Raw genomic sequence first — 16,617 nt, 5'->3', positions numbered from 1 at the left:
AACTGTACCTACCCCCACTCACATACCACAACACATTCAGGTTGATTGTCAAATAAAAACAAACTGAGGTGTGTATGCCTGTGTGTTCTACTTCTACACTGTTAAAGAATGTGCTTTACAAATATTGTGTTCCATAAATATACACTATATAATGTAAATGTAATATTCTACAAATATTTTGTTCTGCAGATATTTTTTTATGCTGGATTTTATCCAGTAGACTCCATCAGCAAACAGGCTTCGCCCAGCTCCCCAGACACTGCCAGAGAATGTTGGACTTAAGTGCATTGACTGCGCCTTGAAGCCACCAAGACTCCGCTGATCTCTTAGGCTCCTCCCCTTTTCCATCCTTTCTTCCTCCTCCTCCTCCTCCTCCTCTCTACTTCTATTTCTCTGCATGTGCTTCTTAGTTGTCCGTCAGAGTTTGAGAGTACTCTCTAAGATCCTCATCCCAATCCTGAACTCGGTGCCTCTGCCCTCTCTACTCTACTCTGCCTCCCGTGTGTTCACTTGGTGGTAGCCACAAGCTGAGAGACTCTACACTACACACTACACACCATGCGGATTCTCCACTTGCAGGTCTTATGTCTAGTGTCTGCCTGGGTGCTCTGCAAAGGTAAGGACAGACTTTGACAGCTGAGGTTTTATTCTGACATACAAAGTGCAGAAACTACATATTTGATCAAAATTGTGTTGGTCTTTATAACATTTCCTATATCTTGAGACAAAGCCTCACTGTATGGTCCAAATGTGTTCCGTTTCAGAGATATTGCTATGTGAAATTTGGAGTAACTACAATATCCAACCTAATACCAATACTTTGAAGGCCTTTTCAATGTTGGAGTAGTTACTTCACTTTGCTGTTACAGGAAAGAATTGTTGTTTGTTTGTCCTGTATTTTGCTGCACTCTACCTCCACAGATGTAGATGTAATGTAATGTAATGTTTCACCCCAAGGCTTCAAGACCTTTGTCACTATACAGCTGCCAGTATAACGAAACTGGAATGCAGGGCCAGAAATGTACAAAGATGAGAGTATCGAAGAAGTGTTAAGTACAAAAAGAGCTAGGGTGAAGGGAGTATATGAAGAGTTTAGTTGCGAAACGACTGCAATGCCATTTTGACTTTTTGGCATTTTATTATTGGAAATGACTGTTAAGACATCCTTTCATCTATGTGGGAATTCTTGCTTTTTAAATCTATATGAAAAACTCGCAATGCAATGCAATGCCCAATACAAAAATATCAATTTTGCCAAATGTTCCAAAATGGATTGTCATTTTGCAAAGAAGCCATATACTGTACTGTACAAGCATTCATCCAGACAATGTGAAGTCATTTCATGCCAATTTAGACAGTTCAGACACCAAGTTGAATCCAGGACGCCACAGCTTTCCTGTCGGCCATTGTGCCTTTGTGCACTCCCTTATTTAACCGTCATAAGTCAATTAAATCTTACAGTGTAACATAGAAAGATTAGTAGTGCCTGTGAGTGTAGATTAGTAACTTGCTTCACTTCACAACCTTCCTGAAGCACCTTCCTCTAGTGTGTAGAGGTGGTTTGAGGATTGATAACCTGTCCTGCATGGCAAGATGTAATCCTACCTGTCTTGCCCAGAGTAGTATAAAGCAGAAGTACTCTAATAGATGTAATTGCAACAGTAGTAGTATGATATTGCAAAGTTGAAACCATCAAACTACTACTGTTGTTGCATCTGTAAGAGTGCTTCTACATCAACTCTGCTCTGGCTAGACTCACCTGTGGTGGGATGTCACCTTTCATGAATGAACAACACACAAGGGCAGCGTGAAAAGCTACCAGAATAGGCTTATAGGCGAGGGAGAGAGAGAGAGAGAGAGAGGGGTGGGGGTGGGGCAGGTAGAGTGACTGAGGACCAAAACACTGGTCCGGCACCCATGTGCACCCACCCTCTCTCAGTTTGAAGAGAGATAGCTGTAATCACACTGTACAGGTTGCAGTAATTGTTCAACACTTAAAGAGTTGCACTGACCATCATAGTGTGGGTCCTACTCTATATGTCTTGGAGTAAAACTAGAGCATTTACTGTGTATGATGAGGTCAGGCAGAGAGGCACATCGGCAGGAATGGATGGATGCAGGGAAAGCAACGAGCAGGAAGGAGTGATCATGGAAGACGAGTCGAGCATGGAGGAGGAGGAAGATGGGAGAGAGGCTGGAGGTGGGATGTGGCGAGTGAGCGAGCACGAGCGCGAGCGGGAAAAGAAAGAGAAGAGAAGTGGGATGAGCCGGTCTTTTTTTATAGCCACCTGATCCAATTGTAGCTGGAACGTCCATGCTAATTCCAGACCACAGATCATCTCACCTCACCTCTAAGCTGAGGAGACTAGCTAGCGCCCTCACAACTAGCCTAGCCTGGCCCAGTCCTGGGTTGGCACAACGCCACCAGAACATTTTAAGTTTGGCCAATGTACTGTGTACATTCAAGTCAAGTCAGGTCTATTGTACGTTTCTTCATATGCACAGGTCATACAAGGAAATTGAGATTATGTTTCTCTGTATCCCATGCCAGGACACAGACATACAGACATGCACAGAACTGGCATTAACAAGACAGACGTTTGGGAAGTGGCTGGTTACCGGCGCATCAGTGGGCTACCGGCAGTGTGCGTTAATCGCGCTGCTGCCACACGGAAAATGCTACAAAAATCAGAAGGCAAGAGATATCAGTGAAGATGTGACCGACCTACTTGCGGAGTGATCTCTGAAGTGACCAAACTCATTACCATTGGCAGCGGGCATTAATAGTGGGCATTACAGAAAAATAATTGACCACCGAATGTTGGGGCCGCCCATTGAAAGTGAATGGGAGCTCTCGCAACATTCTAGAGGGCCGTATAATAATGAGTAAAAATAAAGGCAGTGGGTATATGGCAAGGGTCTCCAACCTTTCAGAGTATAAGGGCAACTCAGCTAAGTTGAGGAGACAAACGTACAAAGAGCCTAGCCTGGCCCAGTATGGAATAAGGCCACTGGAACCCATGAATTCAGGCCAATGACGTCACATTCTGCAGGGGTCTCCAACCTCTCTAGGCTACAGAATATGGCCAGTGGTCTCCAACTTTTTCAACTTGGTATGAGGCAGAGGCACATCTTGGCAATTCCTGGTAGAAAATACTGTATTTGTGGTTGCAACTTGAAAATGATTCGAATCTCTTTAACCCCTTGGCACAGAGCCTCTGTTATAACCTTAATGTCACCAATATGGTAATGGTTACGTCTTTATCGATTACCAAAGACTTCCTGCAATGTCACAGCAATGTTGTTATGATGTAGCTGCGTGTTTCAGCAAGGAGTGAATAGGCCCACCGGCCAGCCATCTGCAGTAAGAGGCTATCTCAAAAGAATGCAACCTTGATGCCCACTCTAATATACAGTCATTGGGACTAGCGCAAAACACCCATGGCCTAGGCCCTAGGACAACACCAGCCACATTACATCTAGCAAACGGGCGAACCTGCCAACAACCTTGACAGGGCCCGGCACAAAATAATCTGCAAGGGCTCCCCTCTCAGTACAATGTAATGGGGACCAAATTCTGAGCCCCCCCTCTGCCTGGGCCCGGAATGACTGGCCTGTTTGTCCACCCTTGTCCGCAGGCCAGGACAGGACAGGACAGGCCAGGGGTGTCATGAGTTCAGGCTGGATTAGAATGGCTCCATTTCACAGGGAGAGGGGGAGAGAGAGAGTGTGAGTGTGCATGCATAGGGAAATATTAGAAGCCACCACATGGGATGACACTTGAAGATGATGGGTGATGACACTAGTGCACGTCGCAGCTCAGTGCAGTGATTTCGTCAGCTTAGGAGGATCAAGGAGGCTAGACACAGAGAGGGAACTGGGTCGCTGACAGCAGCAGCAGTAGACAACATCATGCCTCTCTGTCTGTGTTTTTTTTTTACATTGTGCTTGTAGGGAGAGATGTTGTAACGGGAGGGTTTTAAACAGGGGCCCAGCCCTCAGGTCTACACGTGCTGTTTAGAGCTACTACTACGAACCTAAATAGCATGGGTAATTACATCTGCCAATGATTTGTGTCTTGAAATAACTTTCAAAGGCACTTGCAATGCACATACGACCACATCGAAGCCCCAGAAAATTCATAAGGCACTAAAGTGGTTTATGTTTTACTGTTTTCATTTCAAGAAGGGACCATGTGCATTAATTGCCATGTCATTTACACAGGCCCTGCACATGTACAGTACCAGATTTAGCTAAGGGCTAACCTTCATCTTCAGTCCCTGGTTAAATTAACTGGATTGTTGGAAGTTGATCAACCTACATCAATAGACATCCAGAAATGTCAGGAGTGTTGTAAAAATGTCATACCCTGACTGGGTTGTTTAAGAGAATGATGGGTTGGTGCTGAAACCAGAAACTTAAGTGAAGTGTGAAAGCCCAACCGGGAACTCCAACTCCCATTGGCATTGTGACACAGCACTCTACAGCACGCAAGTGTTCACTGCACACATCAAAATTGCATTTATGCCTCACCTGTGTAAGGGGGCAACCCCCCATGGCGCCCGAAAGGGAGCAAATTATCGATTAATTCATTAATCGTTAGTTGATAGTCTTATCGATCGACTTACGATTAATTGCTAAGCGGCGTTTTCCCCCCGAAATCTCAATGTTTCTCGGAAAAAAACTACTAAGTCTAAAAATTTTAATTAAATATTGAGATAAAATACCACATTTAAGTGAATTCTATTTCAATTCTTTAATCCAAAGGTGATTTAAATATTCCCACTATTCACACCCCTTTTCAAACACACTCTTCACATACCCATTTCACCTGGGTCTCTTTTCAGTTGAATTGTCGATTAATTGCGATTAATGTTTTTTTAATCGATTAATGCATTGATCGATTAAAGTCGATTAATCGATTAATCGTTTGCATCCCTAGTGCAGAGGGATGGTACCATGCTCAGGGTACCTCAGTCATGGAGGAGGATGGGGGGGGGGCACTGGTTAATTACTACCCCCACTCCCGACCTGGTGGGTCGGGAGTTGAACTAGCAACCTTACCCATGACTTTCCTGACTTAAGGAGTGTGATTGAGGTGGTTAACATTATTGGGTCACTAAGGATAACCAGCCTATATACAGTACAGTACATCCACCTACACACAGAAACATCAGGAGTCACGAAATTGGCTACCAACTGGGGTGTTAAAGGCTATTGTACTTGCTCCAGAAATAGGGCTGTGTGATCGGCACAGGTCATAACAACAGGGCAGTACAGAGCACACTGCGTGTTTCAGTTTTGTACTGTATGGCAGTGTTTCCCAACCTTTTTTGTCTCATGTACCCCCCAAGCCTTTTCGTTGTGCCATGAGTACCCCCTAACTCGTGTTTTACATCGCTTTTTCTATTCCAGTGTGACTATGCTCCATGCATTTGTTAAAATTACATTTTCCAAGTACCCCCTGCAGTGTGTTCGCGTACCCCTAGTGGTACACGTACCCCTGGTTGGGAAACAGTGCTGTATGGTGACGGTCGTTTGTAAGCATTTTCAGGTTGCAAAATCAGGAAAGGTGGTTACACTGAGTTGTGCAAGGTGACTACACTACCTGTCCCCACACAAATTTAGGGTCAGGGTTCATTTTAACCAGATTGTTTGAGGGTGTATACCTCCAAGCAATTCCAGACACAATAGAAGTCACTAGTAAGGTGACAACTCTGAAGTTGTTTTAAATTTCAAGTGATTATCCCCCCTACTACCTGCCTGACTCCACCCAAATACAGACACCTCAGAAGTGACAAGGTGGCAACTCTGCCCCATTGCCTTTCCTTAACCCATTGATGCTGGATGCTGCATATACGGGGCATTAACCCAGACACCTGGAGCTGCATATACGTAGCAATCAGCCTTGTGAGATTTGAGTTTTGTATTAAATATTTGGGTTAGAGCTGAATAAACACATTCCAATGCAAGATGAGGGTTTTAGAGCTTTTAAATGCAACTTGTTTCATGTTTTAATGTGCTTGGGATCCTGAGATATTTAGGTTTTTATAGGCACCTGAGGGCACCTTTTCCCAAAAAGGGGCCTAGACATTTTTTGAAGTTGTCTTCGGCTGAAATGGGTTAATGATAACCAGTGATGTGCAACATAGATTATTCAGTTACAACAACCCAGTGCCATATTCGAAACAACAAATTCTAATTTCAGGTGAACGTTCAACTGATAGTTCAACCAGGTGATCAATCACCTTGTCTTATTGGACAGGCAAAACCAACCAGGTCATTTGGAATACTGTATGTGGCACTAGATCGTGAACTAATCAATCCAGGTTGTCAATTACTGATTATAACAAGCCATGGCCTAATGGTTAGGGTTGTCGTTTTAAGGTCAGGGGGTTGCAGGTTTGAATCTCACCCTTATCTATGGTTGAAGTGCCCTTGAGCAAGGCACCTAATCCCACATTATTTCAGGTACTGTAACCAATACCCTGAGAAAAACAATAACAGTGTAAGCCGCTTTGGATAAACCATCAGCTAAGTGTAATGTAATGTACAGGTAACCAGATTGTTTCAGGTTAATGCCTCCAGCCCATTGAAGAAATGTCAGGAATGACAGAGGAGGTAACTCTAACCAGATTAACCTCTGCCCCATACCCACATCCTCCCAAATCCACAAACTTTATGAATGACAAAGGTGGTTACGGTGGTTAAGGTGGACTAATTCTAGGGTCAATGACGTTTAGTAGTAGCATATTCATTGCAGTACTTAAATTACCAATAACTAATTTATTAATGGCCATTAGCTGTGGTTGTACCACCTGACGTCTGAGCCCCAAAAAACACACACACAAAAAAATTACCCTCTAACTAATCTCCTTCCCGTCTCCTCCACTGTCCCACATCCCAGGGTAGGAGGACGTCAAATGCAATAAGAAACCTCCCTTTTGATACCAACATATCTGACACTTTCAATACTGTTACCTTTGCACTTTTGTAGCCTTGCTATTCAGTCAACCCTGCAGAATCTACTATGTCCTCCTAAACCCAGAAACTTCACAAATTGAACACAGGTCGTTTCTGTCCAATGTGACTAACCTTCCTCCTCTCCCCATCTCCTCTACTACCCAATTTTAGGGGAGAAAAAGAGAGAATGCGACAACTTCACAGACCTGGATCTGCGTCAATCCTTCCTCGGGACGAACCTGTATGTGCGCTTGCTACTCTACACGCGCGCCAACATGAACTGCGGCCAGGAGATTCCCCATCACAACATCACTGCCAACCCGCTCTTCGACCTCTCCAGGTAAATAGACGTCAATGACGTTTTAGTAGTAGGACGTCAGGGTCAGAGAGAGTGGATAAGATAATACTCCTAGAATCTCTGTCAGGGTGGTGCAACCACAGCTAATGCCGCTACTGTATGGATTAAATTCACGACATTCACCAACAGCCAAACCAATTTGTTTTTATTCCATTTAATTATTTTATTCTATTGATCTGAGTGAGGGTTTTTTGAGGGAGTACACTCAATTGAAGATTGTTTTTTAAAAGGTCTTTGGGTGCAAACAACTGACTCAGTACATTTGTTATAGAAGAGTTGCACTCTTGACTACAATGCTTGAATATATTCACTGGGATAGTACGACACACAGACATAGATTTCAACCTTCAGCCATTATTGCATGAAAGGGATTATGAGGGTTCATCACAATATTTAGTGTACATACAACTAAATTTTTTGCCATTTTGGGTTCAGTCCATTATCCCAACTCCCGTCCTTGACCTGTGCTTGTGGCCTTCGCTGACGCCCTGGAGGGCTCTTGCGACATCATCGAGGCCACAAGCACAAAGGACGGCAAATAGTTTAATTGTGTCTTTCTATGTTTTGATTAGGCCCACAGCCTTCGTGATCCATGGCTACCGTCCTACGGGTGCACCGCCCATCTGGATTGACCACATTGTGCAGTTGCTGGCCGCACAGCAGGATATGAACGTCCTGGTGGTGGACTGGAACCGCGGCGCTGCCAACCTCAACTACTTCACCGCAGTCACCAACACCAGGAAGACTGCCGCCAACATCACAGGGTTCATTCAGAAGATGCAAGTGAGTTGAATGGTGGAGAGTCTTTTGAACGTGATACTGCACCATTTCTGCAAATAACCTGATTTTACACCTTCCCTTGAGTTAAATTCTCTGAGTCTGGCCGTGCAGATTCTACCTCCTACGCTATTTGACTTGACTCCAAGCTAGCATATAGATATGTTTCCCGTTCACAAACATTCGCGCTGTGAGGAGGGGCAAAATGCTAAACAACCAATTATGTGAGCACATTCTTTGAGTGACAGCAGTTTCCAAATAATCAGAGGATGCAGAGGGACCCCTAGCTGGGGACCTGCACACGGGAATGTTTGTAAATGGGAAACCTATGTATAATGGAATCGTGTAGTACCAGCTAGAACTAGTTGTTGTAACATCACCAAACTAACAGAACGGCCGGAAGTAAAAGAGAAAGACACAACTGAATTATTAAACTCAAGGGGAGGTGTAAAATGAGCTTATTTCTAGAAATGGTGCAGTATCGCTTTAAAAGTCTTTAAGGGTGGCCTGATGACTTATGGATTATCTACTTAAGGATACAGTGTTTAAGTAGCACTAACCTTTTAACTATTAAGAAAAGCTGATGTCAGAAATAAGATGTATAATGATGATGTTGTCTCCGGTTTGGAATTTGGAGGACTAAAATACCACACTGCAGCTTACTTTTTAAGTATTTGTTTTGTTTGTTTGCACAAAATAAATTCTTAAAAATTAAGCTGCTGTGATCTCAGGCCTCTACTTTCAAGTGATGTTTGTCCCATTGTGATGCACCTGCAAGCTGAGGGATGATGTGTCGACTCCCAATTGAACTGAGAGTAAAATACCGGTATGTCTGTCTCTTCAGGAGAAGGGCACGTCTCTGAACTCGATCCACCTGATCGGGGTCAGCCTTGGGGCACATGTGGCAGGCTTCATTGGAGCCATGCTGCGCGGCAAGGTCGGCAGAATCACAGGTGAGAAGAGAGGACTCCTAGCTGTCCCACCACAAAAAAATAAAAAATAAATAAAAGTCAACAGGGAGTCATTTTCTGTTTGTTTGTTTACATATTGGTATAACATTAACAGGTGGCAGGGTCCATAGGCTCCAGAATTCAGTGCATTCAGGCACCTGTTTGGCCTTGCTGCTTTGATTTAATGTGTGACATTCATTATGGATTGATTCAGTTGGACTGTTTGCTGTTGTCACCCTGTTATGACTGATACGAGTACTATAATCGGGGCAATTCATGGGGCATAAAGTTGCAAGGCACCCGCATATTTTCCACCCTTCCACTCCTTACCACATTCCATGGCTGAGGTGCCCTTGAGCAAGGCATCTTACTGTATACTGCTTCAGGTACTGTAACCCTGTAAATATCTGTAAGTCGCGTGTAATGTACTGTATGTATCCTATAGGTCTGGACCCTGCAGGCCCCATGTTCACCGGAGTGCCTCCTGAGGAGCGGCTGGACCCGAGTGACGCCCAGTTTGTGGACGTGCTGCACACAGATATGGACGGTAAGATCACCTGATGCAGGAAGTGATAAGCTGATTAAAATAAGCCGATGTGACTCCGAGGAGGAGCGGAGGGTTTTTAGTGTCGCCATTGAGAGACTTTCACAGTGCAAATGAGTTGCAGTAGGATGACATCATTGAGCCATACCGTGGTAGTGTTTAAATGAAGAGACATATGATAATATGATAATAATGATATTCGTAGCCTTAAGTTAATTTTTGATTAAGTGATGTGGTTGAAGGTTTTGAGATCACCAGTAAAACAATCACCGGTAGCACATGACCTTCAGTCATACCAGTTATTAGTATGCGTTCACAGGATTCAATAGCATGAGATTTGAGGTTAAGTACCGGTATAAGGTACCTTTTGAGATTACGTATAAAGTAACGGTCCAAAATGAACCACCAGCCTAATTTTCTGTCATTTAATTTTGATTAGGCTTTGGACTCAGAGGTGCTCATGGTCACATAGACTTCTATGCCAATGGAGGAGCCGACCAACCTGGATGCCCCAAAACCATCTTCTCAGGTGAGTTCCAGACACATGCACGGATGGAACTTTGGTTTAAGAGAGCTTAGTCATCGCTGTCTGCAATGAATAAAGCGCAGGATTTGAAAAATTGTGGTCGTGTTTCTACGCACGTGTGGGTCTCAAGATTCACATGTATTGAATATACACATGGGCATACAAGGATTAAAATCTAGAACACATTTTAGCAGTGTAGTGTGTTGTGACCTTATTGTCTGTACAAAAAAATAAAACCCTGTATGATGATGGTAATATGCATGTTCAATTGCAGGGAAGGCTTTCTTTGTGTGTGACCATCAGCGGTCCGTGTTCCTGTACCTGTGTGCTCTCAACAATACCTGCAAGGTCACAGCCTATCCCTGCTCGTCCTACAGCGACTTCCTGAATGGACAGTGCATGCAGTGCGAGGCCTTTAAACCCGCCTCCTGTCCTGTTCTGGGTAAGACAAAGACACATAGTTTATGTCAATTTGTGCGTCTAAATATTTCATTTCACTTCACACTTTCATTTGTTAGGTGTGCATTCACTCAATGTTTGTTCTTTGCTAATCAGGCCTTTTCATTAAGACCTACACTGTGTGCAGAATTATTAGGCAAACACGTTTTTTGACAATATCGTCCATTTTATGCATATTGTCCGCCACCACCCTTTATGGACATGAACACCTATTGGATTTAAGCATTCCAGGTCATGCATATTGGTATAATAAGAGACCGAAGTAGCCCAATACCCTATATCAGGGCAAAATTAGTGTGCATAATTATTAGGCAACTTTGTTTTCCTCTGGGAAAATGAGCCACAAAAGAGATCTAACAAACTCTGTAAAGACTAAAAACAAATTTGAGGTCTTCTAGAGGGGTGTGGTTGTCTTGAAATATTGGTCACATCCATCTAATGCACCGTTACAAGCCATCAGTGTCACATGACATGTGCTCACAAAGTAACTGCCAGATTGAGAAGAATTGAAGATGAAACTACCACAAAACTATTACCCTGCAGTGCTGGTATATTCCAGAACTGAAACCTACATCGACTGTCCACAAGAACATTGTATTCAGCACTCAGAGACATGGCCAAGGTAAAACAGGCTGAAACCTGAAGACCACTCAACAAGTAACTTAAGTCAAGACTGGGTCAAGAAATGTCTTTAGACAGTTTTTTCAATGGTTTTATGAACTAGTGAAAGTGACTGTTAATGGACCAGGTTGATGAGCCTATGGCTAGATCAATAATGTGCACACTCAGATCAGTAGTTGAGTTCCACTCAAATACCAGCAGATTACTGCATAAATACCATTGTCTTCGTAAAAGATGCAATTTTCTCCCTCTAAAAGATCCAGCCATGGGTTCCTCCACCCTGTCTGTCAAGAGTCACTTTCTCAAGTTCATAAAACTTTTGAAAATTTTGTCCCCAGATATTTTTGCCCCCGTTTTGACTTCATTAACTTGTTGAATGGTTGTCTGGTGTCATCCCTTCTTACCTTGGCCATGTCTCTGAGCGCTCAATACCCTGTTCTTCTGGACACTCTGTGTTGGTTTCTGTTCTGGAATATGATAGGACTGCAGAGTAATAATTTTTTTGTAGTTTCACGTTAAATTCTTCTCAATGTTTGGCAGTGACATTTCTTAAGAGACTGATGACTTTGTAACGGTGCATCTGATAGTTCTGTGCGAACGTGACCAACATCTTGCAAATTTCAAGACAGCCACATCCCTCAGAACACTTCAAAATTGTTTATAGACATTTCAGAGTTTGTTAGATCTATTTTTTGGGCCATTTTTCCAAAAGAAAACAAAGTTGCCTAATAATTATGCACACCTGATATAAGGTGTTGGGCACCTTCGACCATACCCCCATCTTATTATACAAATATACATGACCTGGAATGCTTAAATCAAATAGGTTTTCATGTTCATATAGATTGCTGTTGGATAATATGCATAAAAAAGACAAAATGGTCAAAAAACATGTTTGCCTAATAATTCCGCACACAGTGTAGTAGGCCCTAGATTTTGCTCAAAACCTGTTATGTCACTTACAAAGACAGTAATCAGGCATGTGTTATTGGCCAAAGAGGTGTTCTGCACACTATTATGCTCCATCTGATCTACATCATACATAATGTACACTGACTAGGATTCTCTAGCACCTCCCTTTACCACATTGTTTTTTCCCGTTTGTGTCCCCAGGGTATGACATGAGTCCATGGAGAGACACCCTACTGAAGCTGGGACAGACCAGAGCCTTCTTCTCAACCACATCTGTACTTCCATTCAACAGTGAGATTTTGTTTGATTTTATTTCCTGCTTCCTCACACCTTGATCTGCTAACCCAGTGGTTACCAAACTGGGTGTTAAGACCCCATGGAGGGTGCAGAGGTATTGCAATGGGGTCACACAGAAAAGGAGCATTTGCAGGAAAACTAACAAACTGGCCACACCCCTACAGGCCAGGCATGTTCTAATCACCACTCTGTGTTTGTAGAGAATCTAATGAAGACTGAAGTTGTAGGCAGTTTCCCAGCCTCTTCATAAACATATTCCAGCCATGAAAAACTGAGACAACAAAAATAATTTTAAGTGTGCGAATTTCTCACAAGTTTCAGAAAACCTTGAGCATATGCCTTCATATTATATAAACATTACATGGTTAGTTGCAATATTCAGTTGTATAGTTAATACAGTGGTGCTCATATGTTCACATACCCCAGGAGAATATACGCTTTCTCAGCTATTTCTCACAAAATATGAAGGATTGCACAAAATCTTTTTTTTCATTCATTGCTAGTGACTGGCTCAAGACATGTATTAGCAATCTTCTGTGTTTACTCTTTCGAAAGCATGATCACAACCCAAACTACCCAAATGACCCTGTTCAAAAGTTTACATACCCTAGTTTCTGATGCTGAATATGGCCCTGTTTAACATCAAGAACGCTCTAAATTGTTTGTGGTAGTTGTGGAGAAAGCCATTACTACAAAAATGCAAACATGTTATTTTGGTATCATGTGAAATTCAAATTAAAAGGAATATTTTTGATCAAAAACTGTTTGGAAAATGGGGGTAGGGTCACAAAAATGTTCTCAGGTCGAAAAGGAGGTCCAAGCTGAAAAAGGTTTAGGAACCACAGTACTGGCATGTGTAATTGTGCAAGATGACACGTGCAACACCTTGTAATCTTTTCTTGTGTCTTAAAGAGTATTTTGCCAACTTGTGTATCAACGTCAAATCTAGCTTCATTGTCTACATATGTACCATCTTTTCTTCTACACCAGAAACCACGTACAGGATCGACATGGTGACATGGAACCAGTACCTCCGATGGGGAGTAGTTGTGCTCCGGCTGCACAGTGGCAGAAACTCGGTGGAAACGAGAATGGACAAGTACGTATGCCAACCACGCATTGTGGGCACATTCCATTATCCTAACTCCCATCCGCGATTTGTGCTTGTAGCCTTGCGCTTCACTGACACCCCGACTCCATGGAAAAAACAAAGCTTTCCCGCTGTCAGGCTAGTCACAACTTTTGGGGAACGTTTCCCCCGTCAATATCCCGATTGCAAATGAGACAAGGACCTCTGAATTGCGCTTTTGCGAGCTATTGAATTTAACTTCTGTTGTCAATGATATCTTACGTCATCACAAGTTCACAAGCGCAAGGGAGGGCGGGAGTAAGGAAAATGGAAAGAACCCTGTGTCCTATTCATTGTTGGTCAAAAATCTGTATGTGTAAATAAAACATCCAGAGAGTAGCATTGTAATTCATTCATGTATCTTTGTGTCACTTATGCAGCAAGCTGTACAGATTTGAGCAGTACACCTCGACTCGCCTCCTAGCACAGTTTGACGAGGACTTGGACCCCATCCAGAAGATCTCCCTGAGGATCGTGACGGGGAACGTGATTGGCCCACGCTACAAACTGCGTCTTCTGAGGATCAGGATAACGCCACTGAACCAGCCAGAGAAGTGAGTGATTTTGCCTTAATGAAGAGCTTTGCTGCAAAATGACATATACATTTTTAAATATTTTGGGAAATTTACATTTTTGCATTAAATTGCAAAATTCATTTCATAGAGATTTAAAAAGTATGTTCTCAAAATAGTACTTAAAGTAGAGTTCCTGTGCACAACCACTGTCCAGGTGCTGGTGATGTGCAGTAAAAGTAATCCAAGTAAAGGAAGGATGCATCACTGTACACTGGTATTCTTTTCTGGTAGTTAAATCGGTGAACAGGTAATCACCCTCATCACCTATGGGTGACATGCGTAATGTCAGAGTGAAGCTGATGAAGCAACAGCGAAACGCTTTGTTCACCGAATACACTACCAGCAAAGAATACCAGTGTGCGGTGATTCATCCTTCCTTTACCATGTTCTCAAAATGTCTGAATGGCAAGAATTCACACAAAGAAGAGTCCTTTCTAATAATGAGTAAAAAAAAATGGCGTTTTAGCCATTTTGCAATGAAACTCTTCCTTTCTTCTCCAAAATACCTCACCCCTCACTTCCTCTTAAAAGTGGCGTACAAACACTAACCAAGTTGTGTTCCCGACTCAAAGAGTTGTGTACATGGTGATATGTCGTCAGGACCTCATGTTTGGTTTTGTGTGTTAATGCTTCATTATGTCTTTAAGCAGAGATGTGCTAAGTCGACTTCATTACGAGATTACGTAAGAGGAAAGGGCAAGGGGTGATTAGACTTTGAAACTCGTAGACACAACCAAGCTTAGACAATTTAACTAAACATTTAGAGACTCCTTAATTAACCAAGGTCACTCGCTTTTGTGAGGAGTGCACATGAAAACTGTTATGTGTTCCAATGAAGACATTACTTGAAGAGTGGGACACACTCATGTTTACCCCCCAACACTCATCAGGTAAGGGTTGGAATTGAACCTACAACCCAAGCTTAAGACCACCTCCCTAACCTTTAAGCCACGGCTGCCTACCACCAACTCTACTCATTATATGCACAGCACCTGCTTTTGTGTGTGCACATGAAAGTGCAGTGTGCCCCAACACTTTGAAGAGTGAAGGGAAGTGTTTGAAACCCCTTCACACTTTGCCTTGAATTAGAGTGAGGGTGGTGGTACCCCATCACAAATGATGTTGACTCCAAGCAACGTGAAGTGTGAGAGGGGAGAAATTGGATCTACAGAAAAGATCTGCAGTCTCTCATGATGATGACTGTACTTTTCAGTCATATGATGCCTGTGTCGTAATATTCGCCTTCCCTTTGAATTGAAAACAAAATTAGATTGTCCTTTTTGTTTGCTTAGATCTAGACTTTCGAGCAATTTGGCATGCTTAACAAATATGTATTTATTTTTTCCTTTTCCAGGCAACTAATGTGTCGCTATGACATCATCCTGGAAGAAAACATGGAGGTGTCCTTCAGGCCGCTGCCATGCAACGACGCATAAGGCGTTGCTGAGACACAAGAGTGCTGCTACATTCAAACCATCATTGCCAAGACAGTTACCTTCTCTACATAACCCACACTTTGTGAATACCACAAAAGACTTAAAAGCATCACAACTGCTAAAGCTCATATTAACTCCAGGTGCCAATCCCAGGTTCAGAAAATAAAAAGCCCAGCCACTTTTTTCATTCTTCTCCAAAACAGGTGACATCATCAGTGAGTAGCAGACCTACATGGTTCTGAGTGTTCATTTAGGTCATCTGATTCAAAACTAATTGGACCAAATTTGTTGCAGGTAGTCTAGCAAAGACCAATGATCCTAAGACGGTTTACTCGCGTCATAAATGTAGTCTCTCTCTCAGTATATCCAGGGTCTTCGATAATACTTTCTGAACTCTCGATTGACACCATCGGATTACATGCTTCAGTGGCCCTGACATGAGTTGGGAAGACTTTGTGCCTTTCATGTTTCTGCTGATTTCTACTGATATTAAGCTCATGTATTATTATTATTATTATTTTTGGACCAGCAAATGAATGAACTGTTTGGGAGATCACTTGACTGGTGTAAAACAAACCTGATGAGACTTGTGAAATGTTCTGTAAAAGCACTGCATGGATGCATGAACATGGTGATGATAATGACACAAAACTCAAGACTGCACTTTACGTAGAGAATCTGTATAGCTTTTTTTCAGACGTCAGTGACAAGATATTGTCCATTTTTAAATAATCTTTGTATGTCTTTGTAGGTTTGCTTTTTTAATCAAATGTACAAAAACACTAATAAAATTGTAAACAAGCAGATGGACTTGATGTTCTTTCAGATGATCCACTGAATATCACACACCTATAAAACGTCCTGAATACAGTGTGGCTTCAATATTATTTTATTACATCCAACTATTAGTAAAAGAGTGCAACTCTTGTTTTTTATGTGCCTCAGAAAATTAATTGAATACATTGTGTGCGTGTGTGTGTGTGTGTGTGCGTTTGTGTGTGTGTGTGTGTGTGTGTAAAATAACATTTAACTGAAAGAGTATTGATTTTAATTAATTTTGAGGGTCCTTT

At 42.5% G+C, this 16,617-nt stretch overlaps 1 protein-coding gene across 1 annotated transcript; it reads left to right on the top strand.

Moving 5' to 3' along the window:
* Positions 1 to 404: 404 nt before the first annotated feature.
* lipib (lipase, member Ib) lies at positions 405 to 16,588 on the top strand. Its single transcript, XM_063207389.1, has 11 exons — positions 405 to 616; positions 7,135 to 7,303; positions 7,894 to 8,104; positions 8,943 to 9,051; positions 9,494 to 9,595; positions 10,032 to 10,121; positions 10,393 to 10,560; positions 12,312 to 12,401; positions 13,398 to 13,506; positions 13,917 to 14,090; positions 15,466 to 16,588. Exons 1-11 carry the CDS (start codon positions 559 to 561, stop codon positions 15,545 to 15,547), a joined length of 1,362 nt encoding a protein of 453 aa, XP_063063459.1. The 5' UTR covers positions 405 to 558; the 3' UTR covers positions 15,548 to 16,588.
* The last annotated feature ends 29 nt before the right edge of the window (positions 16,589 to 16,617 follow it).

Source organism: Engraulis encrasicolus, chromosome 9, assembly GCF_034702125.1.
Source record: "Engraulis encrasicolus isolate BLACKSEA-1 chromosome 9, IST_EnEncr_1.0, whole genome shotgun sequence".
In the NCBI taxonomy this organism is placed as follows: domain Eukaryota; kingdom Metazoa; phylum Chordata; class Actinopteri; order Clupeiformes; family Engraulidae; genus Engraulis; species Engraulis encrasicolus.
Note: the sequence above shows the minus strand (reverse complement) of the source record. Positions and strands in the feature narration are given on the sequence as shown.

Excerpts from the sequence above, each read along its gene's own strand:
- lipib (XM_063207389.1), top strand. The coding sequence starts at position 559 with ATGCGGATTCTCCACTTGCAGGTCTTATGTCTAGTGTCTGCCTGGGTG. Across the intron at positions 8,105-8,942 it reads GGTTCATTCAGAAGATGCAA|GAGAAGGGCACGTCTCTGAA; the intron begins GTGAGTTGAATG and ends CTGTCTCTTCAG. Across the intron at positions 12,402-13,397 it reads ATCTGTACTTCCATTCAACA|AAACCACGTACAGGATCGAC; the intron begins GTGAGATTTTGT and ends CTTCTACACCAG.